The sequence below is a fragment of the Podarcis muralis genome, chromosome 13, assembly GCF_964188315.1.
Source record: "Podarcis muralis chromosome 13, rPodMur119.hap1.1, whole genome shotgun sequence".
NCBI classification, from domain to species: domain Eukaryota; kingdom Metazoa; phylum Chordata; class Lepidosauria; order Squamata; family Lacertidae; genus Podarcis; species Podarcis muralis.
The window spans coordinates 18,055,343-18,079,104 of NC_135667.1; the positions used below are offsets into that span (position 1 = coordinate 18,055,343).

The window sequence follows — 23,762 nt, forward strand, 5'->3', positions numbered from 1 at the left end:
AATCCCTGGGCTTCCGGGATCGGTGAGCTGCTTCTACTCTCCACCTGGCAACAAGCGCAGGAAGGGCAGCTGCTGAAGACAACTCCAAAAGTCGGTTTGGACAGAAAGAGAGTGTGTTGGGCATTCCATGGCTTCCCTCTGAGCACAGTCCTGGATACAGCATCTCATGAGGAAGAGCAATAAACAGGGGACTTAAAAGAGGATATACACCCGGAACTCCTAAGCAAGCAGGTATGCGGTGTGAAAAAGGAAGAATGAACTGGATAGTTTAGCGAGGTCTCCTAGAAGGGTGGGCGGAGAGCATGAGGTTTTTGCTTGTTACTCCTTCGCAAAGGAGCTGGTGTCTGCTGTGTTGGTAAAGGCGAAAAACAACAACACCTAAGTAACTTGCGGGAGCAGCTATTAAGTTAGGGCTCATGTGTTTTTGGAGAAGGGAGATTTGAGTCCTACAGAGTTAAGGAGAGGAAGGAAGGATGGAAGAATACAGGCTGCTGGAGAGGGAAAATTATGTGATCCTGTTGTAAAATAGGTAGGGGACCCTGTACCTTTAATAGCTATGTCAAAGGCAGAAGTTGTGTTGCTGGCCTTCTCTGCAATTGTAAAAGGCATCTATGCTACAACTTCTTATAATCCGTCACCCTGGGGGGGGGGGCGTTTTATAGAACCACAGCTCCCCCCTCCCTTTCTTTCCCCCATTTGCTTGGGTGGCTCTTGTGCTTTTAAAGCTGGCAGAAATTCAACAGGTTGGGCAAACTTTCCCTATCGCTGCATCAGTTCCTGCCACAGACATTTAGAGACAGATGACGAGAAAACTCCTGACTGAAAAGTGTGGTGTCTCTAAAGCGGGTGGACATAGTCCAGGATTTTCTCTGGAAATGAATGGGTGGAATGGGAACATGACTCCAAGATGGTTTGATGGCCTTACGATTTTATTTTTTTAAATCATCCTGACTTACAGCTCCTTAATTAATATTTATTTTATCATTACTTTCATGTCACAACTTTCCTCCAAGGAGCTAAAAAGTGGTGTGCCAAGTTCTCCCCAACCTAATTTCACCCTCCCAACAACCCTGTGAGGGAGGTTAAGCTGAGAGATGGTGGCTGGCCCCATGTCACCCAGTGAGTTTCATGGCTGAGTGGGCATTTGAACCCTGGCCTTCCAGATCTCAGCCCAGCACTCAAACCCCTGCACTGTATGTTACACCCTCCTCTCTTTGTAGAGGACCCAAGAGTCTCTGCTTCCTTTGGTTTCTATATAGCCCTCTAACTCACCATAAAGGTGGGGTTCTAAATAAACAAGGTAATATAATCTTATCTGCAATTTCCTGTGTGGCACCTAACGTACCTGGCAGGCTTGGGTTGGACAGGCAGTGAAACAGGAGTGGCTGTTTTCTCAAGGAAGTCCACCACAGTCTTGTAAAGTACTGTTTCCTTCACTCTTCTGGAGAAACACGAGCAGAACAATCTCATTATACTATTCCTCCACTCTTCTTGTATGCTTTAGGAACTGTGGCCGTACAAAGGGATGCCCCCCGATTCAACCGAGGAGATGCACCTGCAGCTGTGAAAGGACGCCCTTCTTTAAACTGGTGGCTTCCTCCTCACCTCCCTGGGAAAGCAATTTCCACCCACTGCATAACAGGAAAATCAGCCTGCAGAAGATATGTTCAGTTGTGACCCTGTCACACATCTGAATGGCTGAGATCTAAGAAGCTGAGCAGGTAAAAAGAGGACATGTGCTCCTGTTCATTGGATGAAAATCCCAGTGCTTAATTTTGAAAGCTGATTGGCTAAGAAGAATCAGCAACCTTAAACTCTTCCTTGGATAAAAGGAGGAAAGATTTCATAATGCTAATTCACCAGCCAGCAGGGATGCACTGTTCATCCTCATAGGCTAAGAACAGAATATTATTTCACTGGTAGATTGGCTGGAGAGTCTGGCCGGCATGGGATTTTAATTTCTTCTTCATTCATTGGGTCTGCTTAAGGCACTTGTTCCAGGAACTGACAGACTGCCATTGGCCAAGAACTGTGGGAATTTCCACCTTTGGGGTGACCTAGACCCTCAAAGCTGACACATTATTTGCTTTAGCCAAGTACTTCCCACTGCTCAATCACTTAAGGAAAGTAATAAAGCCAGAGACATTTCCCAGTTGTTTATTCACAGAAAATAGCAATCATCCTAGCAGATAACGGGGCAGAATATTCTCATTGCCTAGGTGAGGATAACTTCTGACGTCTGGCCCGTAATAGAAGACGACACTTCTCACCAGAAACAACTGGACCTAGGAAAGTTGGAACTCTTTGATTAATCACTTTGAGATGTTTCTACTCTCTCACACAGCCATTTTCTGCAAGTGTGGGAAAGTGTCTGCAAGTGGAAGGACGAGTAGTGGTTTCTCCAAATGAACTTCTGGGAAGAAGGTTTCGGCTTTGTGAATGTGTAGGAGGTGTATTTCCTTTTTGTAAAAAAATAATTGTCTGAAGCTGCAAAAAAGAGGATTGCACAGACTGGCAGAAGACGTCAGAGAAAGAACTACTGTTCTCGAGATGTGCCTTGAAAGGTTACCTGGCAAGACAAGATAATATTGTGCCGGTTGATGCACTGTTCCACAAACTCAACAAGAGAACCTAGGAGATTTATGCTCTTGGGTGCTGTTTTTTAAGCCCAATAGGCTCAACCCCCAACCAGAGAGCCCAGCTTGTATTATTCTCACTGTTCTAACCTTCTAGACCTCCCTGTCCACCCAAGTGTCACACAGCTTGCTGGTTCCCTTTAGTCTTTGCCTACTAAGCAAGAGTTTCCTCCTGCTATACATTCTGCTAATCTCGTCATCCCCCATAAAGATTGCAGAGTCCAGTTGCATGCAAGAGAGCTGACAGCCCAACTAGAGATTTGTTCCACAGGCTCTTAGTTTCAAATGAATTTCCCATAATTTCCACCAGTGGGAACGAAGACAATTCACAAACTGAAGTGGGTGACAGCTCAAGTAGGTTTCTTTTGTTTGTAGAGGTGGCACAACCTTGAATTATGATTCAAGGAGATGCTAGAGTAACAGGCAAACAGTTGTGTGGCCACCAGCTCTAGCACTGGTTAGTACAACTGGTACTTGTTTTGCATTTTACGGCTGTTCCCCATCCACCCCCGGACACATTTTTTGAGCAGTGATTACCAGGATAACTACCGTTACTCATACCTTTGGATGTAGCTCATATTGTGTTTAGGGTTAAAAGGGTTTTAGAATCAAATTATACTCTTTGTGAGGCTGAGATTTGGAATCTAGGGGCGCCGACTCTATTTTGACGCGTACCATGAAAACAGGTTGCCTATATGATAGTTCCCATGAATGTAAATAGAGAGCAGGTGATAAGGAGCTATGGATGTGGTAAACTGAGATGCAGTGTCAACTTTAGGCTTATCTGGACAAGGGGTGGAAGGAGGTCGTGAGTCCCGGTATCCAGCATTAGAATAATCCAGTGTACCATCAGGGTTTAGAAAGTGAAACTAAGGCAGTTAGGCCACCTGAAAACGGTGAAAGTTATGGTTGAACTAGCCACTGGGCTGTCCCATGAACAATGACCATTCTTTATCTCTATGCCCTGAACAGCTTCAGAGGCTAAAATCCACACACAGAAGTTCTGTTAAAGAGGCAGGAGCAGGGCACGCTGTTTCTTTTTCGACATGACAGAAGAATTTTAGGTCAAGGATGCAAGATTATATGGCTGCTTACCCAGAGGGTTTGGAAAGGCCCACTCTGGTTACAGGGTAGAGTTGTGGGTACTGTATAATTTAATGCCCTTTCCCCAAAGGCCATGGCAGGTTCCCAGGTCCTCTGCTTGGAGAGCGAAGAGCCGTATGCTAAAGTAACGGAATCGAACCCTGAATTTTATTATTGTGAGGGTCAGCGGGTAGCCCTCGAAGCGCTGCTCACTAAAGGCGAAGAGGCGTTTAAGGAGTGCGTCTCCCAGGAAAAGCTGCGCCCCTTTCTGTCAGATGGAGAGCTGCAGGAACTGAAGGCAGCTGTAGAAGACTCGCGGGCTCCCTTGCCAGGTGGAATTGGCAATGGTGGCCACGGGGGCAAGGGATCAAGCCTCAGCTACTGGCCTGGACGTTCGGACGAGCCTACCCCAGAGCTGGAGCTAGGGTGGCCGGAGAACAGCGTTTGGAAAGGGATTACTCGCGTGGAGGTCTATACCCACCCACCAGGAGAGGGAGCGCCCCACATCAAGGAGCTGGTGCGAAGATACATCCAGCAAGCCAACAAGGTACTGAGGACAGGTAGCAGCATCCTTCTAGATGTTGTGGATATGGAGGAGGATAGCCACATTAGCCAAAGGTGCATTTCTAAAACATACATTTCCACATAATTACTTCACAACAACCCCCGCTCGCTTTCTTTTATCTCTCGTCTCTCTCAAAACTGCCCCCCCCTATTGCGAGTGTGATTTGTGATCCACAATAAAAAAGGATCAAAAACAATGGCACAAATAGTGTTGATTCTCAGTGTGCTTCAAGGAAGCTCTATCTTCGGGAAATTAAATTAAAACACCACCATTTGGGAGAACTTTTCTGCTGCAGCTCAACTGAGCAGATGCAGACTGTGATCCTATAATCACTAACCTGGGAGTAAGCAGCACTGAACTTGGTAGAGTTACTTTCCAAACTGACACATACAGGATTTTGCTCTAAATTCCGCTCCACTCCACCTCTAGAGAGTTTCCTCAAAACATGTTGAGAGCCATTTTTGTCTGTGCAGGGTTTTATTTATTTATTGTCATCATTCCTATGTTTGTATTCCCCCTTCACAAAATGGAGGGAAATTCAGAGCATTTTTACCCTAATCAATTTCCTTGGAAGTGAGAGGATGGGAGATTTATGGTGCTCTGTACTGGTGTATTTACAGATTTACAGGTTCAGCAAGTAGGACAGAGGTCAGAAGCAAACATGCAGTCCATCTTAGTATTATAATCACGTCTAAGTATTTCTTTCCAGCTGCACACACACACACGGCCTCAATTTCAGTACCAACATAAAGGTAAAGGTAAAGGTACCCCTGCCTGTACGGGCCAGTGTTGACAGACTCTAGGGTTGTGCGCCCATCTCACAATAGAGGCCGGGGGCCAGCGCTGTCCGGAGACACTTCCGGGTCACGTGGCCAGCGTGACATCGCTGCTCTGGCGAGCCAGAGCCGCACACGGAAACGCCGTTTACCTTCCCGCTAGTAAGCGGTCCCTATTTATCTACTTGCACCCGGGGGTGCTTTCGAACTGCTAGGTTGGCAGGCGCTGGGACCGAGCAACGGGAGCGCACCCCGCCGCGGGGATTCGAACCGCCGACCTTTCGATCGGCAAGCCCTAGGCACTGAGGCTTTTACCCACAGCGCCACCCGCGTCCCTTTTAGTTGGTAGTACCAACATACTACCATCCAAATTAAGAAATCTCATTAAATTAAATACCAAAATCAAATCTATACAAGGTTAAAATGGCAGTTTAGTGAAAGAAATTGTATTTTGGTTTTTAGATTCAAGATGGGGAACCTGTTGACCTGCAGATGGACCACAACTCCCATCAGCCCTGGTCATTAGCCATGTTGGCTTGGGCTGATGGACGCTGGAGTCAAAAAACACCTGAAGGGCCAGATTCCCCAACACCCGTTTTAGATAATGCACATATAGGTTGCAGCAGGCACCATCTTAAAAGAGGTATTCTCTCCTGTGTGAGAGTGAAGAGGGGAATGCTTTTTAATATATGAATCTGATCGATCAGTCACTTAAGGGGTTGCAACACCAGTACAAATGGACGTAACTGGCATTCCAGATGCTTGAATTAACCATTTTCCTTGGAAAGAAATCTCAAATTTCCTTCTTCAGTAAGCAACCAGAAGGGAGGCTCACGAGGGAGGGGGAAGACTCAGAACAAAAGCTAGCGATATATTTGCTCATTCAACAGTAAGGATGCAAATCGAGTCACTGTGCATACAATGCACACACCTGACTTGGCTCTCATCACTGTTGATTTGGGGGTATTTAATTCTGAAAGCAAAATTGCATGACTTCTGTCTAGTTATATATCCCACAAGCCAAACTGTTTGTCCTCCAGGTGATTGCCATTGTCATGGATGTTTTCACGGACCCCGACATCCTCTTAGATCTGTATGATGCAGCACTCAGGCGCCGAGTCCCCGTCTACATCATTCTCAGCAGAGAGCATCTTGCCTCCTTCCTCACCATGGCTGAGAAAACGTGCCTTAATGTCCGTCACACAGAGGTGAGATGGGGAGGGCTTTGGTTCTGTGCAGGTCTCTCCACCCCCAGAGGCAGCTGCATCTCACCTCATGTGCTTTCCAAAAAACAAGGAATCACTAGCAGACTTTGCTAAAATAATAGGGGCAAAGGTTGGTTTGTGGTGCCTTTGGAATGAGGTCCCCAAGGAGGTGCATAAGAAGGGACACCGCCATTATTATTATTATTATTATTTAGATACACAGTGCAAACCTGTATAGTCTACTCAGAAGTGAGACTTGCAGAATTCAATGGGGCATACTCTTAGGTAACTGGGTACAGGATTGCAGCCTCAAAAGAAGCAGCAGCAGCAAAGCAGGTATTTTTTAATGGGTTTGGGGGGAATTCTAGGACCAGTTCCTTACTCAAGTTGGGTTTTTGTAAGTGGGATGCAAGCACTCCTTTTGCCCAGAAGGAGTGCAGGAAAACAGTGAAAGATAGGGGTGCCTGACGTGCTCTGATCCATGGGGTCACGAAGAGTCGGACACGACTGAACAATGAAGTGCAGGGAAAATGTAGTGGCCGTTTCTATATAATTGTTCAACCCCTTTTTAGAATCTGAGAGTCCGAGTCATCCGGGGTTGCACTTTTCAAAGCAGACAGCAGAAGCAGGTCACAGGGACCGTGAAGGAGAAATTTGTCCTGGTTGACGGGGAAGTCGTGATCACTGGCAGCTACAGGTAAGGAGTTCTCCTTACCTCTTCTTAAAGAGCATTTTTGCAGTGCGTGAGCTGCTGCAAATGGAGCAAAGCTTTAAAGAGTCACACCTGCACTCTTTGATTCTCAGGGTGCCTCTGGACCCATGTGGGACTCAGAGACACTTTGGAGTAGGGACTGGGGGGGGGGGATTTGATTCAGTTTGCATTGAAAGTCAAACTTACCTAATTTGCCCTTTCCAAAACATGTGAACCAAAACACAGGCAGCCTTCAAAATTCACACTCCTCTGAATTCTCTCCAGACAGTAACGTATACAAAAATTGCACATTGTATTGCAAAGTGTGTAGATAAATGCAGGCATTTGGGGAAATAAGATATAAAAATTCATTACATTAGGCAAAACTTTTTTGCAAAAATGTGTACATCAGGCAAAATTGCATACAAAAATGTGTATATTGAGATAAATTTGCATTTAAATTCTAATGAATCTTCATAAGGACTTTAATAAACATAAACATAATAAACTGTTGTAAACTAAGAGGCTGACAGATTCACCCATCCCCACTCTGAGAAGCTAAAGTTGGCAGCTGCAGCTGTTCCGAGCTTTGCTCCATTTGCAGAAGTGAGCCTGCTATAGAAAATGCATGGAGGGGACTGAAGGCTACTTTGGCACTGTTGCTTGGGAAAGGGAAGGGGCTACAAGGTCCTGCACCTATGCCTGGTGGTTTGGCCTTAGTGGCTGCACTGGAGAAAGTGTCCCCATCATGCCTCTGGAGTGAGGAACCTTTGGCCCTCCGGAAGTTCCTGAACTACTGCTCCATTGGTTATGCTTGCTAAGGCTGATGGGAATTGTATGTGGAGGGCCAAAGTTTTCCTACACCTGCTCTGAGTGTATTACTCCAAGATTGGAAGCTGCCTGAGACCATGTTTTGGCTTCCGCACTTTGCCTCTTTCAAGTTAAGGGGACCCACAGAGTACATCTTGTCTATGGGCCCTTAAAATCTGGAGCTGGCATGGATGTTGCACCCTCCCCTATTTCTTTCCTGGAATAATTGCATCTCATTCTATTTTCATGCTACATACTCAGCTCCTGATCCCCCTATAATTACTCACAGTGAAGACTGCCAGACTCGGTAGAAAACTAGAGTTACCACCTTTTGTAGAGGCAGCCTCTGTGTCTTTAACGAGCCACATGACAGGCAAGAATACAACAAGCGATGCTTTTTGACAGCACACTGCTGGGGAACGCTGCCTCTGTTCCGTTTCTGCCTGTCATACACATGTTTAATGTGTTAAAGAGCCTCTCTTTGCATGGCAGAAAAGATGGCATCCCATATAGGAGATGGATCTCTGTGACTACAACCTCCCACACGAGGGGTTGATGCATGTCTTGGGGCACGAAATACCTGCCACCGACAAAGCGTCCTTCTCCCAGGGACTTCAAATTACATCATATGATTGTTTGTTTCAGTGCAACTTTAGTATTTGTTTTGATGTGACTGGAAATACGGCCTTTTCTGCTTTAGTTCTCAGTTGTCAGCAGAGAGAGCCTGTGACGGTGCTGAAACTAGCTGGATTTGGGCCAGGGATTTGGGATTATTACTTGACAGGACTCCTTCCTAATTGGTTCCAGGACTTGCTGGCATCCATTAGCAGATTTCCTAGAGAGTGACAACTCAGCCATAGATCAATCTTTAGTTTCAGCAGAAACTGATTCATTTCCTAGTTTCTTCCACATTCCACTCAGCTGTAAACCACAGATGGTGTTTACAGTGGCGTAGCGTGGGGGGTGCAGGGGGGGCCGGCCGCACCGGGCGCAACATCTGGGGTTAGGGCAAATCCACAGGTTAGGGGGCGCAAATCCATGGGTTAGGGGGCGCAAATCCACGGGTTAGGGGGCACAAATTACTTGCCTTGCCCCGGGTGCTGACAACCCACGCTACGCCACTGGGTGTTTAAGAGCCCTAAGAGCCCAGGAATTAAGGCACTGTATCTCATTTCTCAAGGACACAGTGGTGGCTGCTGCCCATCGGAGCTGGTTGCGCAGAAGGCAAGGAGGCCAGCAGCAGGTGGCGGCAGAGCCAGCAACAAGCAGAGCAAAATGATTCTAGCTTTGCTGAATTTAGGTAAAACTAAAGAGGAGGAGGGCAGGATGCGAGTGGCGCTGTGGGTTAAACCACAGAGCCTAGGACTTGCTGATCAGAAGGTTGGCGGTTTGAATCCCCGCGACGGGGTGAGCTCCCATTGCTCGGTCCCTGCTCCTGCCAACCTAGCAGTTCGAAAGCACATCAAAGTGCAAGGAGATAAATAGGTACTGCTCTGGCAGGAAGGTAAACGGTGTTTCCGCGCTGCTCTGGTTCTCCAGAAGCGGCTTAGTCATGCTGGCCACATGACCCGGAAACTGTACGCCGGCTCCCTCGGCCAATAAAGCGAGATGAGTGCCGCAACCCCAGAGTTGGTCACTGGACCTAATGGTCAGGGGTCCCTTTACCTTTTACTAAAGAGGAGGAAGCTGACAGTCAGGACCAACATCTGGGGTTGTTGTATATAGGCAGGCAGACAGCGGGGAACTGGCTGAGGGGAGGCTGAGTTTGGTGAGACAGTACCACATTTGCCCTACACTGCTGCCTGGTCTTCTATATATGGTGATACTTCCGCAATGTGTTGTTCTCCTTCCTTCTGTAACGTCATCAAAGTGATGTCACCACCTATGACCTCAAGAGGCTTAAACTGGAAGTCCTCCATGGAATCTGCCAATGAGCTTTTGGCATCCATTGTGATGCTGTTGCTTAAGCAGCCATCAAATTCTGCTAGGCTGATGCCCAACGTTCATTCTATCCCTTGAGTGGGTCAGAGTTGCAGAGTTGCTGTGGATTTATTGGTACTACGTGCTTCGTAGGCAGAGAAACACAACAGTTAGGGCCTGGTTTTGGAGCTTTGTGTACTGAGTTACTGAAGCTCAAAAAACCCCCAGCTGACACTGACTTTCTGGGAATCCCATGCAGATCAAGCAAAATATTTGTTTTGAAGCTGCAGGGCATGGAATATCTCCACTGGAGGCCGGACAGTCCTAAGGACTTTTGAGTTATGTGTTCATCAGTGAGGACTTACGTTTCTGGAACTAGGAGATCTAAAGCTGTCTCTGTGATTTGCTCCTGGAAAGAAAGCTGCTATTTGGGAAGCACAGACTGATCTGACATTGTAGCTCATTTCCAAAGCTAAGTAAGCTTCCTCTGTGTGAGATTCCTGTATCTCAAGAAAAGCCAGATCTACAAAATGTAAGGAATCTGGTTTAGTGATAAATAAAGTCAAGCTGGGTAGTAGTACTATAGGTTTTTGAAAACCACATGGTAGAAAAAACCCAGGTTAAGAGCTTCTTTTGAAAGAAGAGAAAGCTGGGATCCAACCTGTTGAAAAAACAAGTTTCTGCATTTCAGAATACCTGCAGCCACCAGCTGAGAATTTTCTTCTTTTCTGGGACCAGGAAATCAAGACTATTCATCTTACTGGAAAACAGGGCTTGAAAAACAAGACAACTCTACTTCTGAATTCTCTGAAGCCACAAAAAAGAGAGGTGAAGAAATAAAATAAAACAGCTGGTGGAGAGGATTTTAGAAAGTCACGAGCATCTTCAATTCTGTTACTTAAGAAAGAACTCTCTTATTCTCAAGCGGCAAGTGATGAAGCATCCTGTGCACTTGGGCCTTGTATATCTTCTGGTCTGCGTGCTGCCCTCCATATTTTCCAAGGAATGCTACTTTTGTGACATCACTGCCTCAGCCAAATGCCCAGCCACCAAGATGAGTTGTGCCGAAGATGAAGACTGCTTTGTGGGTCAAGGAGCTGCTTTGGGGGTATCAATGATCCAAAACAAGGGTTGTACTCGCTCCATCAACTGTGGCAAAGAGCAACCTGTTGCCCACATGGGGGTAACCTACAGTTTGGTCACCAACTGCTGCCAGGGGAATTTGTGCAATGCAGCTCAGTTCCTGAAAGCCCCTCCTCTTTTCCTCCAGCTTGCCCTCCCCACCATTCTTGTGCTGGGTCTCCTCTGACTTTGCAAACAATAAAATCTTTCACATGCTTTTGAATGTTGAGTCCTTGTGCCTGTGGTGTGATGGTGCGTCCCAACCCAGAAATGACTGCATCTAGGCAGTTGTGTGAAAAATAATGGTGTACCTCACTTCTCCCTTACACTAATAATTCAGCAGCACTATTGGGATGCCGAAAAGAGTTACCCGAGAATTCTCTAGCACAGCACAATCCATCCTGAACATGTAGATACCATGTTTATGGCTCGGTCCTCTGTGTCCATTAAGACATCACAGTTTGTTCCCTGTGATGGCTGCAGCAGATTGCTGTGTGGAACGATGCCACCTCTGCAGTCTCCCAAGTTCAGGCACAATTTCTCCTCGTCGCTTTTTGATGGCAATGAATCACGCAGCCTGCAATAATCCTAATTCTCTACCTCCCGGAGTTTGGCTTGGTGGATTTATCCTCTGCCCTACCAGCTGCACGCTTCTTCCTCCCTGGGTTCAGTTTTGCACTCTGAACCTCTTTGTATGCAGCCTTCCATGAGGGTCTGATTGAGGTCTGCGCATCTCACGAGAAGGAGGAAGTCCCTTGCTTTTTAGAATACATGCGATTGGAGTACCACATGGGGCAGGGTCTCTCAGGAGACATACATGTGTGCAACTCTGATTCTTATGTGAGCAGATGGCAAGACAACAGTGAAAAGCTTGCCTTTCTAAAATAATATTTTATTGGTTTTCCAAAAATAACAAAATAACAAAAAACAAAAACCCAACAATACAAAAGCAAAACAAACTGACTTCCCTCCAGTCCCTTCCCTGGTTCCATTATTTGTCAACATGCTGCATGTCCATTATTAAATTATAACATATTTAAATCACTATTATCCATTCATTGTAAAATTACAAGTACTTTTTAAACCCTGCTAATGCATTAACCTGTGTACAATGCTTCTGTATATATGCAATCAACTAAAGAAGATTGGCAAGTTAAATTAATGGAATATGCTGAAATGGCAAAACGGACAATGACATTAAGAAGCAGAGACGACAATGAATTGAAAAGCTTGCCTTATAAAAAGACTTTTCTATCACTTGCTACCTGGTTCTTCAAACAGAGATACAGTACTGAAGCTGGCCAAACAGGACTTCTGCTTGCTAATGTTCTCGTCCAAAATTTCACCTGTGCTGAGGGTAATTTCCTTCAATCTCTGGGCACAACTGGATCATACTAAGAAAACACACAACCGCATTTTAAGTTGGCGCCTGTCACTCACATGGGTCCACTCCACACTAGCATCTCAGAATTGAGGGTAAAGTTTTGGGCGTGCATCAGGGAGCACCGCACACTATACACCCTTTGGGAAATTACTTGAGATGCGAAGATAAGTGTGAAAGGCCAGGATCAAGTTGCACAGAAAAGGTGCAGAGTCCCCACCCCGTTTCATGGGCAGTTTAACAATGAGTTGGATAAACAATGAGATGTGCGGTTGGTTTTTAGTTAATCCTCCCTAAGGACCAAAGACAAGCCTTCCCGGATCAGACAAAAGGTGTGTCTGATCTCACATCCCTTTTCCCACACTGGCAAGTCAAACCCTTCTGGGAAGCCTGGCAACCCATTATGAAGGCTACAGCCCTCACCTGTTTCCCCCCAAGCAGATGGAAAGCCCTACTTCCTCCGAACATGGAGGTTCTATTCAGCTATGACTGCTAATAATTCTGGTAGACGTTTTCTCCATGAATTTATCAAATGCAGGGGGGGGGGGAAGAAGTGACCTTCCAAACTGTTGCTGGACTACGATTCCTGGATTTTTTGGGAGGCCACAGTGAGAACTGGATGCTGGACCAGATGGGCCATTGGCCCATTCTATGTTCCCATCATCCTGGACCATTGGCCATTCGGGCTGAGGCTGATGGGACTTTGAGTCCAACAATATCTGGAGGGCCACAGGGCTGTTCTTTGTTTTAAAGCCATCTGAGCTAATAGCCATCACCGCACCCTATGGCATTGAATTCTACAAATTAATTGTGCATTGGGTGAAGACATACTTATGCCTGTCTGTCTTGAATCTACCGTATTTCTCATTCATTTCACTGGGTGACTAAGTCCTAGCATCACGAAAGAGGGGGGGAAATTATTACCCACACCTTACATAATTTTGTAAATCTCTGCTATGTTCCTCCTAGTTACCTTTTTTCTAACCTCTCTTTTTCTAACTTCTAATTTCTACCCATCTTTTTTCTAATATCTGTATTGCTAGTTATAGCTCTTTGTAGCACTGAGGTTCGGTATAGCAAAATCAATGCAGTGTCATGGCTGGAACGCTGGGTTTGGATGTGGGGAAAACATGTCTAAGTTATTCCCATTTGGCCATGAAGCTCATGGCTTGGTAGGCTGATACCTAAGCCTAATCTACCTCACAGGTTGTTTTGAAGATGAAATGAGGAATTTCTATGTATGTTGCCACAATACTTTAGAAGCATTTTGCCTCCTAAACAGTGTTACTGAAACCATTACAGACCACAGTTGAGTTGGGGTGCGGACCATGTTTGAATGCTAAAATATCTCCATGTAGAAAAGCAGCATATCAGGAAAGAGAGGCTGCAACCCTTCTCCCTGACATCTACTTTCCATGTCCTGTTGCTGTTTTATTATATATATATATTGAAGAGCTTTCAGTTCTGAGGTAGCTGGTACAGTCCAGAAACTGTTTTTTCACGTTATAAGTTAAGAGTGGTGCTAGCATCTTCCTATCCCTTACAAGTGTTCTGGGCCTAGACACAAAAGGCCTTTCGCTTCATAAATTTGCTACAGGGCGATGACAAGCATGTACAAAGTCAAGCACCTCTTGAATCCAGTCAGATTATCTTGAATCCAGATTATCTTCACTACAAACTTCAACTGGCTGAACTGTCATTACCTTAGTTCTCCTTGAGGAACTGTAAGGCATTGGGGGGTGGGGCAGAGTTTTTCAGCACCTTCAAACTACAATACCCAGAATTCTGTGGGGTAAGCGATAAGAGTTAAACTGGCATGAAACTGAGAAATCCTGAGATGTAGATATGCCCTTAGGGCACCTCTAGTTTGGTCACACATGTCACCAAAAAAAGAGAAAATGCAACACTAAAAAAGAAAGCCTATCATATGCAAATGTTTAGATGCAAATTTAGAAATAATTACCGTAATTAAGACAAAAATACAGTGGTACCATGGTTTAGAACTTAATCCATTCCGGAAGTCCGTTCTTAAAGCGTTCTTAAACCAAGGCATGCTTTCCATAGCAGTGGGGGACCCAATTTACAAATGGAACACACTCAACAGGAAGCGGAACATGTTCTGCTTTCAAGGTGAAAATCACAAACCAAAACACCTACTTCCGGATTTGTAGCATTCTTAATCCAAGTTGTTCATAAACTAAGCTGTTCTTAAACCAAGGTACCACTGTACAACACATCTCCTTGTACAGTAGTAGGGACGACTGAGCAGGGTTGCTAAAACTGTGGATGAAAAACTTCAAGGCCCCTCCTGCTCTCCCTTCTTAGGGTTCGTTCTCCTTAAACCAGACTTGCATCAGACAGCACTTCAAGCAGAGGACTCGCCTCTGTACACAGCATGACACAGAGCCACCCTAGCTTCCAGACTGAGCTCAAGTAGCATTGTTATACAATGGCCCCGGGGGTCTTTCCAAGCCGCAAGTCTCTTATGCTGAGGTCTGGCTTTCCTCCCCATACCCCCTTTCTACCTGCCATTCTACCTGCCCTCTTGATTTGCCCAGGGGCATTCATTTTAGTTGCAGTACATATAGAAGCAACCTTCTTGCCAATAGATTGCAGGTGAGGCCAAGCATTCAGTGCACACACTGAGGTCAGAAAATCCTGTTGCTAGCTCATAGCTCAGACAGCCAGAGCTTGTTTTTCTCCCTCTGAAAGACAGCCTAAATTACCATATATAAATCAGCATACGCAAATTTGCATCAGAGACCTGTTTCCCAGGTCTTTCAAGGACCTAGAAATGTCCTTGTTGAGCTCCACTTGGATACAAAGTAAGCATGGCTTGTCCATTATTGTGTCATTCGAATCTCAGCTTTTTGGATTTTCTTATATTCATGATTCCACACAAAGAGACTGTAGTTGCCCAAAATGTACATGATCAGTGTTCGAAACTCCCGTTGTTCTAGGCACATTTTGTGGCAGGGAATTTCATTAGCGCAAGCAGTTTCTGAGTTATGGGCGCAGTACTGCGCCTAAGATTTCAGATTGAAAGTGCCGAGTGGAAGGAAAGGAAGACCTTTTTCTGCCTCTCCACTTCCAGCTACTCTCTGAAGACTAGAGAAAAGACCCTCTTAAGAATATTAGGGAGTGGGCAGGGGAAGGACTGGAGCATGTGAAAAATGAACGTAATATTTTAGCTGCAGTTCATTCATTTTCAGCTTTGTATTCTTGCCATAAAAAAGAGTGCCTAGACATTTTGCTGTGCCCATAAGCTAGTTTTAAGGGGCCATTTAGCTCCAGGCTTTCATATCTCAGTTTCTAACACTGCATATGATCCATGGCTAAAACCCCTTTCCTATCTCCTGTCCCCCAACCCCTTTCTTCTCAACAGCTTCACGTGGACAGATGCTCGCTTGAACCGCCAGCTGGTCACTCAGCTTACAGGAGAAGTGACAGGGGCATTTGACCGGGAGTTCCGCATCTTATATGCTGCCTCTTGTCCCCTGCCAGCCCTAGAAATTTCACCTAGACTCCAGCCTGCTTCGAGCCTGGCTCCATTACCAAGTACCAATGGGCCAGATATCACTCCGTACGTCAGCGTCCTGGATGGGGTGCAGCTGTCCAACCGCATTGCAGAGCGACGCTCCGTGGCCCCTCAACCCGTGGCCAAGAGCCACGCTGGAGAGTGGGAGTTAGTATTGGCCTCCCCTGCTACGGCGGAAGACCCTGTGCTACCCACCCCACCTCCAGAGGTGTCTATTCGAAACAGACTGGCAGCATGGCGTGGCACAGACCTTTCAGGAGGCGGCCTGCATGGATCCCCTGATGGGCAGAATGCTCTTAGCGATATACTTAAGAGCGTACATCGGACTCGGCGTTCAGCAGCCAAGACCACAGGGGCTCGTGCTAGTAAGTCCCTGTGGGACCTCAGCCAGATCTCCGGAACCAGCACAACAGGAAGGGGGTGGAATGGGATAGACTCCGCAGAAGAAGCTAAGGTAAGCATCACCTATATTTTCCAACTCTAGGTACATTCTAGAGTGGCCACATATCTTGAGAGGGAAACCCTGCCAATGCTATAAAGCTGTCCGTTATACTGTTACACGCTACCCCAATTGGCCAGTGGCAAGAAACTCCATGGGCTCCAAGCGCTTTCCCCAGGCTTCAGTTTCCTTGGAATGGAGGTCGGGAGAGACTATGGTGTCTTTGGGATATGAGCAAAGGATGGAGGGGCTCGCAGAACCCACACCCCAACTGATCCTGCTTCTCCTTTAGGTTAGTAGGGAAACCAAGCCCAGCACAGAGCAGTCTTGTGTCTGTATTCCCAGCTTCCAGCACCAGCCCAACTCGCACACAACAACCACTCTCTCATACACAGAAAAGGGTCACCCATTTGTCTCTAAGGTAACAACAACAACAATTTTATTATTTATACCCTGCCCATCTGGCTAGGTTTCCCCAGCCACTCTGGGCAGCTTACAGAATATATAAAACATAATAAAGCATTAAACATTAAAAACAGAGCACTGCAGCCATGTGAGAGGGGCCTCATAGCTGACTGGGGATTTGAAGCCAGGTCTCTCTGTCCGATCCTCTGTCCGCTTCACCACACCATTTCTCCACTGGATACAAGACAGAAACAAGACAGGAGATTAGGGTTCTTTGGGAAGTGGATGTCCTGTGCATCCTTTAACCCTCTTAAAATAAAAACACCAGAAGTATATCCTTGAATAAGAAGAGGGTGTTTCTAGGCATGTGCAGAGTGTGTTTATTGTATCATTGCATATCATCAGCCAGCCTTCCTTTCTGTAAGGTTAGGGGTCAAGGCTTTCCACACTTGAGCCTTCTCAACTTAGAAACTGAACACTGCACAGCCCCATTTTTTACATATGCTCCAAACCAATTATTTCCAAGTTCCTTTCCTAAGAACCCAGTCTCCATCCCACAGTACATCTAATTCTCATCTACACCATCTTTCCTGTTCTGTGTCCCGAGAGCTATCGGAAATGTAGTCCACATTTGATAGCGGGCACTGTCATTGCTTAAGGCCCCACAATGCAGTATTATTGCAGTTGTATTGTACATTCTTCACCATCTGTCCTCTTGATGGCTGGACAGGCTTTGCACCCCAACCATCTAATAAAAATCTGCCTTGCCTACGTGGCACTTGAAACAGAGGGCTGGCATGGTATCCCAGACTAACACATCAAGTGGTATTGTTTATAAACTGCATTTATATCCCACTTCTTTTTCAAAGGAGCTCAAGACGGCGTACGTGATTCTCCTCACTTAATCCTCACAACAACCCTGCAGGGTAGGTTAGGCTGAGAGGCAGTGACCAACCCAAGGTCACCCAAGCGAGCTTCGCAGCCAAGTAGGGATTTGAACACTAGTCTCCCAGGTCCTAGTCCAACACTTTAACCACTATACCACACTGGTAGGCTTGTATGCCTACTCAATAAGGGACTGCCTTGAGTTGCCCCCACCCCGTCTTTCAAATTAAGAGACTGGAGCTCTTCCTTGTAAGCAGATCTACTCCTAAAGCAGCGTCGGGTAAGAAGCCACAGTAATTAGGCAGGTGCTTGATCCCTCTTGCACGTTGCTTGACAAGAAGGGGAAAATACAAGAGGGCAATGAGGCTGGCGGCAGCCCAAGTCCATTTCAGCCAGATCCTTTTTTCCGGCAGACCTATTTTTAGATGTCGCAACAAACTTCTCTGTTGCCACATGCATTTCATGACTTTTTACTGTGAGTAACCTTCACGTTCCTTTCAGAACCCAGCCTGGCCAGCGACTGGCTCTCAGCAGCAGGAACAAGAGGGCAGTACATACAATGGTCGCTATGGTCTTCGTTATAGCTGGCCCTCTAAATGCATCTTTGCACCTACAGCAGCATTACATGGCAGAGGGTCTCTCGGGGAGAGACTTGGTGGGGTCGGTGCCAGGGGAACTTAGCTCTCCCCCCCCCCTTGTTGATTATCCTGAGTCTCTTCCTGTTTTCTCCAGATCTGTTCTAAGATTGGAGATTAACGCAGCTGTGGGGAGGGGGGAATAGCCTGGGGTAGGGGTTGTGGGGGGAGGATTAAGCACCTTTCTCTTACCTGCCCATTTGTCTCTGCAACCCCCACCTGACCAGACAATTATATGCTTGCAGGTCTGCCTGCAAGACTTTCACTCGGGGGCAACACAGCAAAACCCAGACACCTGCCCCCCCCCCCATGTTAACAGCCACTGTGGAAAGATGCAGGAACCAATTTCCAGAGGGAGATTTGGTTTTCCCTCCCCAGTGTTTCTTTCTGTGAGGAAAAAAAATCACATTTGGTTTTCAAGACATTCCTTTTGCTGTGCAGTCTAAACTCCGACTCCCTTGCGAATCAACATTTCGGTAGTAATTTAGGTTTCCATGGGAACAAAAGAATTCAATATTCTCTGAGCCTGCTTTGTGCTGCAGGAGGTCAAAGTGTACATTTCTGTAAATCCACGCCCTGGAAAAAGCCGCGATGATCGCTTTTAGTCACTTTGGGGACTCGAGCACTGTTTTCCCCATGAAGTCTGGATGGTTTTAAAACAAAAAAAGTTTTGGTTTTCCATCAATTCCAGATGTTCTGTTCTCTATCAATTCCAGCACTCAACATTTCCTCAGACATTCCAGTTGCTACAGAAACCAGTTCCTGATCTTGATTCCTGGTTACTGTGGGAACCAACTTGTTCTGTCCCGCCCCACAACCCCCCCCCCCAAAGCTTCCCATGGCTGGGTAGGATCAATATTTTGATTTCTAATCACAAAGGGGTGTTGAATATATAAATTTAAAGGTACCAAATAAGGTTGGGAAATTATAAATAATACTGTTCCCTTAAAAGAAAGCAAACCCAGTCATTTCATTTACAGGATAGTGAGGATATCAATTCCCTTACATGAGAGCATTTTCATGTTGTCAGAACACCCCTGAGGTTACACTTTGTCACAGAAAAATAAATTATGTATGTCCCTACTTCCTAACCAAAATCAAGTTTCTGAAGAGGCCAGCGGCCCAGTAGGTACTTGGTGATTGTGTAAGGACAGAGCCAGGGTGCTTGAAAACAGCCCTAAAAGGTTATGACTTCCCCAAGGCCTACCTGTAAGCCTCTGGCTGAGATGGGACTTTGTCCTTAGCATTATAGCATTTCCAAGTGTTCAAAGCATGTCACATACATTTTTGTAATCATTGCAACGGCCCTGAAATGATGGGCCAGTAGCATCCTTAGATTGCAGGGATTGGGGTGGGGCTGAGTGGGGTTTGGCCAGAGCCACTTGATGAGGCCATATTTGAAAGTGGGGCCTTCCCGAATCATGGCTCAACCTCTACACCAGACCTCAGGAAGGGCAGCAGTTTTATTTGACAGACTTTGTGACTTTAACAGCTGACCAACAGGTGGTAAAAACAAGGTGTGGCGTTGCTTTAATTAACAATGCTTGGCCTGTTAAAAATGTGGCAACCTTAGATTTCAGTCCCACACACAGACCAAACACTAGCTCTTAGCACTTTCTGGTGGCCAGAGAAGTGGCAGATATCATCTCGGTACTATTAAAGAGGGAAGAGTGGCAGGCAGACTAATCTGACCCACAAACCTCGTTGAAAAGGAAATGCCTCGTTATTATAGGATGACAGATTATATTCCATAATGAGAGCGGGTAATGGGCATCTTCTGCCTTGAGTACTAAATTGTGTTGAGCAGACCCTGCAGGTGGTACCCAGACCTCAGCTCCTATGTCCCTGTTTTCATAGGGTGCCTGGTTGCCACCGGCAACAGCTGGGCACAGGACAGGAGGCAGGTCCTAGAGCAGAACATTCGAGGAAGCATTAGGCCTACCTCTGGAGTTTTTTGACAAACTGGATTGATAGAAAACTCTGCCTCCTTTGGCTTTGAACTTAGGTGAACTGCTGTAGACAGCACCTTCGGTCAATATTGATCAAGGCTACACCTATGATAGGGAGGGAGAACTCTAGGATGACGAGCCTTAGAAGCATGAAGGTCCCTCTGAACTTATCAGCTAGGTTCCTCCCTCCTATACCCTGAATGTTTTTATGCAAGGCAGCCAGCCATTGAACAGGTAGGGCTTTCCCCATGCCTTGTGCCTGGAACTGTTAAGGCAGTGTCACCTTGTCAGGAAAAAAAGAAGTTGCTCTCCTCCACTTGAACTTCACACTATTTGTATAGTTCTTTTAGGTGCTGTAGTATGTTTGAAGTCATGTTTTTATAATGTTACATCTTGTAACTAATAGCTTTAATATTAAATGCTTTGGAGAGAGAATCATGAAAGGAGCATAACAATAATGAAAATACAAATTTATCCTCCCCATTCCCCCACAGCTTCCTCATCTACCACAAATTCACTTCCTCTTTCCTGCAGCTATTGTGCCTAGCAGTCTCCACAGGGAATCTAGGAACATCAACACCATAAATGTTAGAACTCTGCCTCAAATTCATGATTCTCATAGGCAGTGATTAAATTTCTAAGTAGAGAAGAGTGAGGAAGCCAAACAGGGTGAAACAGAAGCCCTGCCCCTTAACTTAGGATCTGTAGATGCAGATGGTAGTGGGAGAAATTACCGTATTTTTCGTCCCATAGGACGCACCTAGTTTTTTGGGGGGGAAATAAAGGAAAAAATTTTTTCCTTTATTTCCCCCCCCCCCAAAACCAGGTCAGGGAACAGCGGGATGGCGGCGCTGTGCCTCCCCGCTGTCCCCCGAGCTTGTGGGGCTGGCCGATGTCTGCCAGGCGCGAGAGGCGCTCTGCTTCAGGACGCCCTGTGCGCCGGGCGGCAGGCTGCTATCTGCAGCGTGGGGAGCCCTGCGGGAACTCCCGCAGGCTCCCCAGGCTTGCTGATAGCTTCCTGAAGCCTGGAGAGTGAGAGGGGTCGGTGCGCACCGACCCCTCTCGCTCTCCATGCTTCAGCGAAAGCCTGTATTCGCCCCATAGGACGCACACAGATTTCCCCTTCATTTTTGGAGGGGAAAAAGTGCGTCCTATAGGGCGAAAAATACGGTACTTTGTACATGCTCAGAAGCTGCATCTTTCTACTATTTCACATAGTTCAGAACAGATACAGGGGTGGAGGGACTCCTTGGTAAGACCTGGTTGTAATTCATGTGGGTTGCCAAGATGTTCATTTCATTTTTATCAGCAAGTATATTTTTGATGGTTGTGGAGAACAACATGAAAGAACCTAGGCCATGTTGCAAACCCAGGTGCTCTTAACAATAAGAACTAGAAATCTATGTCTGAAGAGGAGTTCTACAATGCATGGCAGGTACTGCCTATTCTACTTGTACATGAGCTTGTGCACGCAACATCACACTGGTTCTTAAGTCTGAAGTGTTGTTTTTTCCCAACCTTTCCACAGAAATGGGGTTACCAGGACACACCAGCAAGAGAGCTGATGAAACAGCGAGGGACTGGCTATGCCCCAGAGGAACCAAGGATGCCCGTTTACCTGGCACCTGGGCGTATGACCCCTTCCTCTGGCTACTTGCCTCTAGGAAGACTACAAGGACAGCTGTATCATAATCCTGCCACTACAGGTCTATCGCGGGCTTGGCCACACCCAGGACAGTTCCAGTACGGCCATCAGCTACGATACTGAAACCTCTCTGAAAATCTCAAGGCAGGGGAAAAAAATACTGGGAGGATAATCTGGAACAGACTGGAATATTTCCTAGAGGAACAACAGTTTATAGAGAGATTATTCATGTGACAGGACAGAATAGTCAGAGATGGCTATAAAACTGTGGTTTCTAGCTTTTAATAAAATATACTGGGAGACTTTTCTATCTGATGAACACCGACCCCAGTGAACTGCAGAATGAGATCCTAAACTGTGACAAGCATGTTTTAGTGAGATTTTAAGTTTCATCTGCCAATAAGGGAAGCCAAACACTTTTCCTTCAATGCAACTACACTAGAGCAATTCAAGTTTGTGTAGGATGAACTGGGAACAAGCAGGAGGTTTGTAAACTTACACTGATGAGCTGCTCAAGGGATGCTGGGTGCAGCTACTGAGACAATAAAAAGAATATATAAACGATTATACTAGCAGAAATCTGGAATTACATTTATCCAGCCCTCAAATCAATGTTTGTAAAAATAGAAGACATTCATACAGAACAGTTGATGCTGCGTGGTTTTTTCCCCTTAATAATAATAATAATAAATTTTATTTATATCCCGCCCTCCCCAGCCGAAGCCGGGATCAGGGCGGCTAAAATCAATAAAATAATAAGTTGAACCATAGACACTAGGTTGTATTACAAAAAATCTCCCTCCATGATCAAAATACAGTATTTTGGCACTGGATCAAAGCAGCCTGCAGAATATGCTTTGACGTTTAAGAGGTTAGACTAATTGCACTGAACCCCACTGGTTTGGTAAAGGGAAGAGTTTAGAAAGGAAGAGTGACTGTTCCAAGGTTTATACACACCCAGGGGTTTTGACCCAGGGCAGATGATAAACAGCATGCAAAAGACATCTTCTGTAAAGTAAAGCAAGGCAAGGAAATCCTTCCCTCCCTCATTGGATCTAGAAAAAGGAAATGGAAATTAAAAGAGGGAACTGGAAAGAGATTCATACATGCTTGAAACTAAGCTACAAAAAGGGAGAACAGGCACAACCCAGATGATTTATTGAAGGCCGGTCCATCTGTGACTATTACCCATTTGTTCAAAGGCTCCAGTGTTCTGCCACTGCAGTGTCCTAAAGCAAGTGGGAAGAGATGCCTGAGACTCATTGACAAAGGGAAAAAATAACATACTGTTGCATCATAGAACAATATATCAGCATGGATTGAAGTGAATTATGGTTGCTAGGATCCAGATTCAAGAGAGCTCTCATCTCTTCAGTTGTTGTGGAGAAGGGAAAATTCCAGCAAGGTGCAGATTCTCCAGTTGCTTCGTCTATGCTGATAGTGGAAGAGCAGCTTGAGGCAGCAAAATATTCGCTCTTGTGCCCCTTTTAAAGGCAGACGAGTCCTTTGAGGGCCTGGATCTTGTATCCTGCAGGTAGAACCCCCAGCCTCATATTTGTCAGGAAATCAAGACGCCAATAAGAATCTCAGGGTTTGTTTACACTGGACTTGCACCCGTCTCTCTACTAATGGAGAGCCTCCCACATGATGCTGCCCTGCATCCTTCCCCCTTTAAATGCAGGGTTTTTCAATCCTGGCTGTTTTGTTTTGGACTTTCCAAGGAAGAAAAAAACAAACAAACAAAAAACCCCACCCTTCCTGCCTGTCTCCCCTCTAAGACAACACTGGGATGGGAAGGATCTCATCTGGATGCCCCTCCCATTATTGGGGAGACAGGCAGGTACAAGTCCACATTTTTTGCGGCAGTCCTAGTGGCCCAGTCCTAGGATTTCAGAAGCCTTCTTTCAAAGAAATGTCTGCATCAAAGGGAAAGCAGTTCTCCAGCACTTAAGATGCAGGATATTTTATCATGCAACACGTCTACCCCATCACTGCACCAATTCGAGTATTTAGTGCAGTTCAGATTGTGGCTGCACAAATCTATTGGCTAGTACCAATGATTGCATCACTAATCAGA

At 45.9% G+C, this 23,762-nt stretch overlaps 3 protein-coding genes across 3 annotated transcripts in view; 2 read left to right on the forward strand and 1 right to left on the reverse strand.

Annotated features, from left to right (window-relative positions):
* Nucleotides 1-22,329, forward strand: FAM83E (family with sequence similarity 83 member E). Its single transcript, XM_028703217.2, has 7 exons — nucleotides 1-231; nucleotides 1,505-1,721; nucleotides 3,811-4,266; nucleotides 6,101-6,268; nucleotides 6,838-6,962; nucleotides 15,575-16,181; nucleotides 21,569-22,329. Exons 3-7 carry the CDS (start codon nucleotides 3,814-3,816, stop codon nucleotides 21,806-21,808), a joined length of 1,593 nt encoding a protein of 530 aa, XP_028559050.2. The 5' UTR covers nucleotides 1-231; nucleotides 1,505-1,721; nucleotides 3,811-3,813; the 3' UTR covers nucleotides 21,809-22,329.
* Nucleotides 10,462-11,031, forward strand: SPACA4 (sperm acrosome associated 4). Its single transcript, XM_028703219.2, has one exon. It carries the CDS (start codon nucleotides 10,621-10,623, stop codon nucleotides 10,993-10,995), a length of 375 nt encoding a protein of 124 aa, XP_028559052.2. The 5' UTR covers nucleotides 10,462-10,620; the 3' UTR covers nucleotides 10,996-11,031.
* LOC114582295 (uncharacterized) overlaps nucleotides 16,198-23,762 on the reverse strand; it is a 14,498-nt gene continuing 6,933 nt past the window's right edge. The window contains exon 4 of the mRNA XM_028703218.2: nucleotides 16,198-16,805. Coding sequence (XP_028559051.2) covers nucleotides 16,732-16,805 — 74 coding nt within the window. The 3' untranslated portion in view covers nucleotides 16,198-16,731. The remainder of the gene's footprint in view (nucleotides 16,806-23,762) is intronic.